Raw genomic sequence first — 10,686 nt, 5'->3', positions numbered from 1 at the left:
GTTTGTCCTCTACTTCATCTTCTCTGTCCCCACATGTTTGTCTGTCTTTGTCCATTATGTCACGTAGGTCTCCGTAAAGGTCGCTTTTGGATCACACCTGACCCTTACCACAATGATGACAATATCCAGATTGGACGGGAGGTGAAGATCAGCTGCCAGGTAGAGGCCACGCCCCCAGAGGAGCTGCAGTTCGGCTGGCTGAAGAACGGGCGGCCTCTGAGGAGTTCAGAGCGGATGGTCATCACCCACACTGACACAGATGTGTCGCCGGGAACCACCAACCTCGACATCATCGACCTCAAGTTCACCGACTTTGGCACCTACACCTGTGTGGCATCACTGAGGAACGGAGGGACCCCGGAGATTAGCATTGATGTCAACATCTCCTCCACCACAGGTGAGGCGAGCTCTTACGGTAGGTGGAGGTAACAAGCCCAGCTTCAAACAGCTGCTAATGAAAGACACACTAATCACCCCGGTGACTTGGCAGACCCTTCGAAGCAGCTGTGATCAACGCTAGAGCCTGATTGGACACGGGGCTGCAGCACAGTGAGAGGCAGCAACGGGGATAAAGGTCCGAGCACAAAACCAGGGGGAGTGCTGGGACACCTGTAATTTAGTTTAGTTTATATCGTCTCAATCACACCTCAAGCTGCTTCACTGTATATACACGTATGTAAGGGTCTATATTAATACAGAGACCACACCCACGGAGCAAGCGCTCAGCAACAGTGGGAAAACTCCCGTTTAACAGGAAGAAGTGTTGTGCAGATCCAGGCTCATGCAGGGACAGCTACGTGCTGGGCTGAGGGCTGATGGGTGGGGTGTCGCTCAGCACCCCCCCACGCCGTATGGCTGAGAGCGGCCGGCTGAGTTCTGACCCTCTGCCGCATGTCTGCTCCTGCTTTCCTGTCGTTTCCTCACTCGTCCATCTAACAAAGCTGAGACAGACACAGAGATGAATAATAACTACTGAGTAAATCAGAGGGGCGTATAAACACACAGTTATTACTGTGTGTTTCATACTGCACCCCCCCCCCCCAGTAATGGCTCTGGGGCCCCATAGGGGTCCCGCACTTTGGGCCCCATTGTCTTAGACAGACCTAACACACACAGTGTGACGGGACCTGAACCACACTCAGCTCGTCAGCTCTGCAGAGGTAACTCCTCACAGCTGCAGTCAAATAAAACGTGAACCACACACTGAGGCTGATTATCAAACCGCCTCTTCTAATATCGGGTTTTCAGAAATAATATCTTGGAGCTCTGCATTGTTTTCTGTGAAGCTTGTCATGTGTGACAGCTGTTTGACACGTCCTGCATCGTTTCAAGAACATACAGTGGGAATGAACTCACGTACATGTGGCTGGTTTCCTCTGTGCCACCAGATTAAAATAATAGTTGTTTGGTGAAAAGTCCTTGAACTGTGGAACAAAGCTCTGAGCTTCTGCAGACACAGAAAGGAGCAGAGCTTCACACAGATGTCAGGCAGACGAATGACTGCCGCCGGCTTCCTGTTTGTTTATGACCTTGGCAGAGTGAAAGAAACAGAGCCCGAGAGGAGGAGGGGGGTAATCGAACTCCTGCTTTAGTCTGTGCGTGACGCCTGCTGACGCATGAAGGTCACGCTCGGGTCACTCCTGGATCCCCATGAGGAAAATAAATGCTAAAGCAGTCCAGCAGCTCTCTTAGTGTCACTGCAGATGAAGGACGACATGAAACAAAAACATTTTGTGTGGAGGCAAAGTTAACCTCACAGTCAGAAAGCAAAGGCATTAAACCCACTGCAGCCTTATGAGGGGCCGCCACAGCAGGACGCTCTGTGTTCCTCGTCCACACGTAAACACAAAAAAGGAGTTTAAAAAATAATTGTTTTCTGTGATTCGAAACGCCGTTTACGTGGACGAAAGGTCCAAACGCATAGAAACGTTTTTAAAAATACCCGTGCAGGTGTGGACGCAGCGTGAAAGAGTTTGAAGTGTGAAATAAACTGCAGTGTGTGTGTGTGTTTGGAGGATGTGTTTGTGTGCGGGGGTTTCCGTGGTGGGGACGTGCACAGCTGTAGACCTGCTCCTCTTTTATTCTGAAAGGACAAACTGTGGCAGTTATCAGATATCCTGTCTCTGTCCCTGTAGTCCCTCCAGAGCTCAGCGTCCCCAGGGGCCGTTCTCACCTCATCGCTCAGGAAGGCGACACCGTAGACCTGCAGTGCCTGGTCTCTGGAAAACCCAAACCCATCATCCTGTGGTCTCGGGTGGAGGAGAGCGGGGCGGCGGCGGCGGCGGCAGCGCTGATGCCGGACGGCTCCGTTCAGACGGAGAGCTACGACGGCATCCTGAGGATCAGCAACGTGAGCAGAGAGATGAGCGGGACGTACCGCTGCCAGACGAGCCAGTACAACGGCTTCAACGTCAAACCCAGAGAGGCCTTGATACAGCTGGTGGTGCAATGTGGGTAACACACATCACTCAGACACACACTGTCCACGACTTCACAACATCCAGAAACACTCCATAGTTTATTTATCAGTGAGCAGGAAACAGAAGCTGATCAGTTTGTCAGGCATCAGGAAGAAAGAACATCAAGTGTCGGAGAACGTGACGGCAGATCTGGGAACAAACATCATTGCTCCTGTCAAACAGCTGCTCCTTCAAACTCAGCGTGGCTCCTCACACTGTGACGACTCTCAAAGAGTTGAGTTTACAGGCTGGCTACGTTCACTCTGCAGGTCTTGATGCTCAATTATGATTTTTTGTCTGCTCGTTCACACTACAAATAAAATGTGACAGCAAACGCGCTCTAGTGTGAACGCTCAAAGCGGCGCATGCGCAAAAGAAGACGTCACACACAACACGCTCTGTTTAGACCCAGAGCAACAGTATTGTTTGACTAATGGCCCTTAATATAAAGACTTCAGACTTCACGTTTCCCAGTTTTTGCTTTATTATTTTGTTATTTACATAATAATGTAAATAACCTAATAATGATCCTTATTGCTGTTTTAGACGAGCGCTGCTTCAAAGTTGCAGATTTCTGTCAGAATCTGCAGATTATACAGTACAAATAAAATGTTCACGTTTCTCCAACGTTGTTCCCAACAGTTTCACTGGATGGTCAGGAAGCGTTCGCGATGTCTTCTCCGGCGCTGATAATCGGCGTCTGTTTTGTGTCGGTGACGTAAAAGATTTAATGCGACGTGACCATCAAACAGCAGCTTTCTGAAACATCAGATATGTTTCGGATTCAGAACCACATACGAAAGTGACCCAGATCGGATTTGAAAATATTGGATTTGTGCCGTTCACACTGTCACACCATGATCGGGGTCATGGGTCACACAGGGTCAGAGAAGTCGGATTTGATGTGCTTTCACCTGCAGTGTGAACGCAGCCAATGAAGTGTCCAAAGATCTGTGAGGGACACGTTTGCTGAGCCTGATAGATGAGTGAGGCATTTACACCACTGCACTTCCCAGCTTTCCCTCTTTCCTGCAACAATAACTGTAATTAGCAGGAATTCTGCTTGATTTTGGGAGTTACTGTAACGAGCTGAGCTCCTGCAGGACTCGTGTAGGTGATTATTTATCAGAGGGGACGTTTGTTATGCATGATTACTGCACGCTTTCAGCTCAAACCATCTGCTGCTCATGTAAACAGCCACCAACAACTGTGCTGCTTTAGCCCCTAAAATACCCAGAATGCATTGTGGAGCTGACTCCTAAGCCCTGCAGAAGAAATGTCACACTATCCAATCAAACTGATCACCAGAGCAGACAGCACCAGATCAGTCTGATACAAACAGCAGATCAGTTAAAGACACCGACAGCTGCAGATCAGCAGGTACACATTTCAGCACCTCGGCCGCGGGGTGCTCGGCAGATGCTGACGGACACATGCTGCCTGCCCGTCTCGGACAGAACTGCATCCACCACCTTCCAGTCACGCTCCGTCTAACCTGCAGGCTGCTGTGTCGCACAAAATAGCATCACAGGATGTGACGGGAAGACTTGCAGCTCCTGGCTTCATGCCGCACTAAAAGGCTGTCAGAGCAAATCTCCTCTGCAGCTCGAACAGGCCTCGTTCTGCAGAGTCGACGCAGACACTCACAGGAAATCAGCAGCCCGGGCTGTGAGTTCAAGGAACAAAATCTGACTCATAGTTTGAAAAACAAATTTATTTATTTATTTTTCCTTTTCCTGACAAGTCAACATTATTAAATGCCGAGCAGATTTTATCTGTCTGACATTTCAAAGATGTTATCAAAAAACAATCTAGTATCTGGAGACTAAGAAGAAGACGGCTGAAAGTGTAGGTTGAGAATAAAACCAATTATTAGACATTTTTAATAGATCAGGAAAACTCATTCAGTTTGAAAACAGTGACCTACACAGTAAGGTAAAGACTCTACAGTGATACAGTCAGACCTCCCCGTATGAGCAAACGCTTGGTGACAGTGGGAAGGAAAAACTCCCTTTTAACAGGAAGAAACCTCCGGCAGAACCAGGCTCAGGGAGGGGCGGGGCCATCTGCCGGGTTAAGGGTTAAGGAGAGGGAGACAGGACGGAAGAGAGACAGAGATTAACCACAAGCAGGATTCAGTGCAGAGAGTTCTGTTAACACATAGTGACTGAATAAGAACCAGTGCATCATGGGAATCCCCGGCAGTCTACGTCTATTGCAGCATAACTAAGGGAGGATTCAGGGTCACCTGGTCCAGCCCTAACTATATGCTTTAGCAAAAAGGAAAGTTTGAAGCCTAATCTTGAAAGTAGAGATAGTGTCTGTCTCCTGAATCCAAACTGGAAGCTGGTTCCACAGAAGAGGGGCCTGAAAACTGAAGGCTCTCCCTCCCATTCTACTTTTAAATACTCTAGGAACAACAATCCAAACAATGACATCTTCAAACATATTAAAATGAATAGAAGAATAGAATCACATAAAAACATGGCACAATGTTTTTTTCATTTTCACTGAAATCACCCTGTTTGCAGACAGAAGGTTTTAATGCCACAGTAAGCAGATTACAGTCAGGTTACAGGTGGATTACTCTGAAATAAGTGAAACAACATTTAAGTCACAGCGACACAGATTTAACTTCTAAGTGTGAGTGAATAGAAAATCTCCCCGAGCCTCGAGAAACCTGCTGACAGACAAACACGAGTAAATCTGTGAGCGAGGAACGAGCGGTACATTAACACTGACAGGTTAAATCTGTCAGAACAGACGTTTACTTTACCCGTTAATTACTTCCTGCTGTGTGTAAATGAAGCCTGTATGAAACATGAAGATAAAACCTTGTGAACATTTCAAATGAGCTGTTTCAGGGTTTACTGACAATAATCCCTCACAGGCTCTTACAGAGGAGACAGTGATGGTGGTGACAACAACCTGTGTGGAGTTTTAAAAGTTACCAACATGCTCCAGCATGTACCAACGAAACTCCTGAGTCAGGAGGAGAGAGTAGTTTTAATATGAATTATGAGAACATCAGTGATCTATTTAGATGCAGAGTTATAGTGCCCATAAACAGATGAGTTTCAGCTCTAATCTAAAAGGCTTCTGAGACCAAATGGTGGAGCGTCCCAGATATGAAACTAGGGCTGGTTTTGATGATCGATTTATCGATTAAAATCGATTCTGGCTTGGATGACGTGACATTGATTCATTAAAATCCTGAATCGATTTTTAAATATAAATTTATTTTGCCCGAAACGCCAGAATCTCAGGTTAAAGCTCACAACATTTCTACAACCACCAAACAGCTGAAACAGTAACTGAGAGCAGGAACACGATTCTGCACAAAGACGTAAACACACAGCTCGACCCGCCGACGCATCAGGATCAGTGAGATGTGACTTTCTCACCGACGGCACGGACACGCTCGGGGCTGAACGCCGACAGCTCGCTGATTCTGAAGCGTCGAGCTTTGTGTTCACGTCCTCTTTGCGCTGATTCTGAAGCTGCAGGTTTGATCTCTCTGCAAACAAAATTAATTGAACTAGCAGAGAACGATGATCCAAACTACGCTTCACATGAACATCGTCAGGAATGTCCTCGTAGTTTTACTTGTTACCCAGCAGTCCACGCTGTCGCCGCTGTTGTTCTTTCACTGACTTCTGACAGTAAAGCCTCATTTCTGCTGTTCAATACTGAACAAATGTAAACTTTTTAAAATTATGCAACATTACAAAATGCTTAGTTGTAACTTTGCTCTGCTTCACTACGTTCTTGATCTCCTGCACAATATTTTTAAGGTCATCTGCTATAAAATCCCAGATCAGGAAAACCTTCATGTTTCTGTTTTATCCTCAGCTACTTTGACACATAGGCCTCTGCTGTGATGCTCACACCTTTGATAAAGTCTCACATGTGTCAGCTTTCTTTTTATAGAGATAAAAATATAGATATGTACTGATAAGTGATCAGAATTATAATATTTCTGACTGTCTGAGGCAAATTTCCCTGATTTGAATTGAATCAGAATCGAATCGATGCTAAAATCAGTGACCCAGCTCTGATTAAAACCCTAGTGGGGTTTGTCCCGTAGTGGGCTGCTGACCTGCTATAAACCATCATCACATGAGCAGGGCTCGCAAAATCGCTAGCCCGACGTCCCGGGGCTAGTGATTTTTCCAGTCGGGCTACCAAAATCTATCTCTGCCCTGCCCGTCGGGCTTTCATATGAAGGAAAAATATATGTCAATGCTTTTGCATTCTTTCGGAAATGTAGCTGGGTAATTATGTCATTGGCATCGGTGAGCCACTGTGAATATGTGACATATTGAAATCGTGTTTGAATTTGCGCTTGTTTTTTGCTTTCACTTTGCAATCGCGCGAACTGTGTGTAGAGAGCGACAGTACTGATTGGTGAGTGATGATCATTTGCGCACCAATTCCTCTGACATCGTCTTATCAATCGTTAGCTTACTATGCAAACATGACAAGTGAAATCTCCCGCGGCAAGCTTAAACATGTGAGAGGTTGATCGCGCAGAGAATCGCTGAGCGTTATGTGAGTGCGTGTGTAAAAGCAGCAGGATATATATTTTAGTTCTGCTGAGCCAAATAAGACAGGTCAGGGTGAAGAAGGGACAGCCAAAGAAAAGCTAACCACAAAACGGAAAAGTTATGACAAATCAGACTATAAGGCAAAAATAAAGTGTAGCTTTATGGTTTCATGGACAAAAGAATTTCTGTGGCTGCAATATGACGAGCTAAATAACCAGGGCTGCACATAAGTGGTCCGCAGGTTCGCTGTCAAAATAAAAAACGCACACAAGATAAGAAGTTGTTTGCATACATAAGATTTTCTGGAGGAGGACTGACATTTGTTTAGAACTCTTAAAGATGTCGAAGAAGCTCCTTTAAGCAATTACTGTGATGTTCCTCCACCTCCAAAGAAATGTCAGAAGGAGTCCGAACCACAAAAGAAGCGCGTATTCTCGGAAAAGTGGTTGCAGGAGGTGAGCTGGCTTCAAACAAATGATGAACGCACAGATGTGGTGCAGAATGTGCCGTGAAAATCCACTCTAGCAGACAAAAACAGTGCCTTTTATATGGACGCAAACGTGCGTTGCAACTTCTTATCTGGTGCGCGTCTTTTATTTTGACAGCGAATGTGCACCTGTGGACCACTTATGTGCACCTGTGTAAATAACATAATGTTCTGCCGGGTATGTTCTTGGTTTTCCCTCGATTCCTGAGTCGACAAGCGCCTTTGTTACTGGGACCAGTCATTTTAAGAAAGGCCCCCATTAGAACCCATGAGAAATGCAAGAAATGCATTATTGCTCAGTCTGCAATATCTTTCACAGAACAAACACCAATTGCAAATAGAACAGCTACTATGTTGCAAAGAGTGAACTACCACTGGCACAATTTAGCAGTCTTTGCAAACTTCAAAAAGCAAACGGCCTCGATCTTGGTTCCACTTGCCTCTTACCCGTGACTTCAGTGGAAAGTTCAAATTCAGGATCTGACACAGACTGATTCATGTTCTACACAGTTCTTACAAGTTCATAGAAATTTCTGTTCAATTAGAACCAAGTATTTGAGTTGATGATTGTAATTTTTATACAATGTTGTAATTTGTGTTTCAACAATTTTTTGATTGTTTTGTTTCTGTTACAATATTATACTTTAATGTATAATATTGTAAAGGAAACAAAACATCAATCAAAAAATTGCTCTCTTTTTATTTGGGCTACTTAAATTTATTTTGGGCTACCAAAAACTGAAGAGTCCCTGCCCGAAGGGCTACCAGGGATTTTTAAATTTTGCGAGGCCTGATGAGTCAGTGTGCACAAAGGTGTGGGCCACCAGGGGCTTTGGGTAGGACCATAGTGAAACCTTGCTACACTATCACATTGACATCACCTGGCACAAAGCGTGAGTCGGGCTTGAGGCGCCTGGGAATGAGGCAGCAGCAGAGCTGTCAGGGAAACTGGGAAGCTTTCTCCAACCACAGCGTCCCACTGCAGAACCAGTCTGACAGAAACTGGTTCATCCCAGCTGCACTGGAGCCAAAAGTCCGCTCCATTAACAGGTGGCACAACATGGAAGAGCCACCTCAGCACCTTTGCTCATGTGATGATGCACATGATTAATACTGGGACAACCCCACTGTGGTTTAAACACCTGGGACACCTGGAACACACAGTGCTGCTAGTTTCAGTCACTGTACAAATGTCCTGTTCATAGGGTTGGAACACTCAAAGCCATCAACTGCAGGGATCCGTAGGATGATAAAGAGCATAGAGTCCCTCCATGCAGACGATCTGTTGATGTACGTATCTGATCCCGTTTCATGTGTCCCCCATGTCCTCCCTGAGCAGCTTTGGCTCCTTCTCTGGGTACAACCTGAACTTCAGTGAAAGTGAATGCTATCCTGCTATCCTGGCTTTTCAAATACAGAGCAGTGCTGCACCTTTCAAACAGACAAAAACAGCTTTAAATACTTTGGCATAAATATAACAAGAGATCTCTATGAAGGGAATTTCTGTCTGCTGCTTGAGAAGGTCAAATCGGACTTAAAGAAATGGAAACCACTTCATCTATCGTTGGCAGGGAAGGTAAATTGTATAAAAAGGAATGTAATCTCCAAGTTTCTTTATGTGTATCCCACTTTACCTTCCAAAATCATTTTTAAATCTATTGATAAAGCTCTGGTCTCATTTATATGTGATGGGAAAAATCCTAGAATATGCCTGGATCTGTTACAGAGGCCTAAAGACCTAAAGGCCATTAATACTGGGCCTCAAATGTTCAATGAATCATGTATTGGCTCCACACCCCAGATGAAGATTGGTGCCAAATTGAAGCGGCGTCTTGCATCTCCACCTCTCTTAGAGCCTTGGTCACCTCCAGCCTTCCAGGTTCCTCACAGCAGCACACCCCCCGTCTTATAGTTATGTTACGGCCGAGAGGGCCAGGCTGTGGGTGTGGATTCAAATGCAGACACAGAGGGAGGCAAAACGGGCATGAACACGGTGCTTTATTTACAGTGCCTAGTTAACTTACAAAGCAGGAAACTATGAATGCTATGAACGGAGAACTATGAGGCCAAACTATGAACATGAAACCATGAAGCTATGACTAGGTGCTAGATCTCATGGACGGATCCTGGGAATGGAAAAAGGGGCAGCGGCTTGGATGGAGGTACGCAGTCACTATAATGGGAGGAGACAAGCAGTCAGTGGCAGTCTAGTGAATCACAGCTGAAGGATTAGTGTGGTGGTTAGGGCTTACGTGTTGCAGGTTAAAGTGTAATGCGAGGAGGGGGTGTTCAAGGGGTTCCGGGTGAGGAGTGTCCAGAGAGGGTCCAGAATATACTTGGAGTGAGGGACTTGGCAGGGAGGCAGGCAGGTGTAGTCCAATGATGGAAAGGAAGCAACCAGATGACAGAACCAGCATCCAGGCGGAGATGTGAGTAGTTTCGCTTGGGAAGTGCGACTGCCAGGTGGGTCCTATGACAAAGAAAACACGGTGAGGAGAAACGCAGTAGTTAAGGGCTCACACAAGGGCTTGGCGGCCTAGCACTAACGTGAGTTAGCAGACGATCTGGCAGAGGTCTGTTGTGAGTGCTGGTCTTATATGCTGGTGACTTGATTGGAACCAGGTGTGGAAGCTGATTGGAGTCTCTGCCTGAAGGTGGAAGTGGAAAAACCCCGTACTCACCTGGACCATGACAAGTTATTAACACCCTCAAAATATGGGCTCAATTTTGAAAGAACTTTGGGTTTAAAAATCTTCTCCATTTGAGCCCTATTCATAATAATCACCCTTTCCCTCCCGCCAGATTAGACTCTGAATTTGCTCTTTGGCAGAGACGAGGCCTCCATAACCTTTCTGACATGGACATAGATGTGTCTTGGCAAGTTTTCAGGATTTGTCACAAAAATCTGACCTCCCTCAGCAGTATAACCCCAGCTTTCCAAATATAACACCATTTACTGGTGTTGATGATCTGTTTAAACTCACATTTAAGCCTAAAGGTCTTATCTCAAGGATCAGTAATTGCATAGCCTCCTTTAAGAATATAACAATGGCAAAGATCAGAGTGGACTGGGAGGAGACCTGGGAGAGCACTCTTTAAGAGTAAACAACAGCACTTCTTGTGCCAAATTAAACATCATACAGTTCAAGATTCTTCACCACATTCATTACTCTAAGGCCAAAATATTTCCAAA

The 10,686-nt window shown here is 45.6% G+C and overlaps 1 protein-coding gene and 1 long non-coding RNA gene across 4 annotated transcripts in view; both read left to right on the top strand.

The window, feature by feature from the left end:
- LOC146496756 (uncharacterized) overlaps positions 1 to 10,686 on the top strand; it is a 496,205-nt gene that overhangs the window by 434,607 nt on the left and 50,912 nt on the right. The window lies entirely within an intron of this gene.
- The window catches only part of LOC146496755 (MAM domain-containing glycosylphosphatidylinositol anchor protein 2-like), a 149,192-nt gene that overhangs the window by 87,594 nt on the left and 50,912 nt on the right, over positions 1 to 10,686 (top strand). For all 3 annotated transcript variants that reach the window (XR_014871051.1, XM_085142525.1, XM_085142524.1), the window contains exons 7-8: positions 68 to 397; positions 2,136 to 2,450. Coding sequence is in view for 2 of the 3 variants with exons in the window: in XM_085142525.1 (XP_084998651.1) it covers positions 68 to 397; positions 2,136 to 2,450 (645 nt within the window). In the remaining variant the exon portion in view is untranslated. The remainder of the gene's footprint in view (positions 1 to 67; positions 398 to 2,135; positions 2,451 to 10,686) is intronic.

This window comes from Neolamprologus multifasciatus, chromosome 19, assembly GCF_963576455.1.
Source record: "Neolamprologus multifasciatus chromosome 19, fNeoMul1.2, whole genome shotgun sequence".
In the NCBI taxonomy this organism is placed as follows: Eukaryota; Metazoa; Chordata; class Actinopteri; order Cichliformes; family Cichlidae; genus Neolamprologus; species Neolamprologus multifasciatus.
The sequence above is the reverse complement of the archived record's forward strand: the minus strand, read 5'-3'. Positions and strand labels throughout refer to the sequence as shown.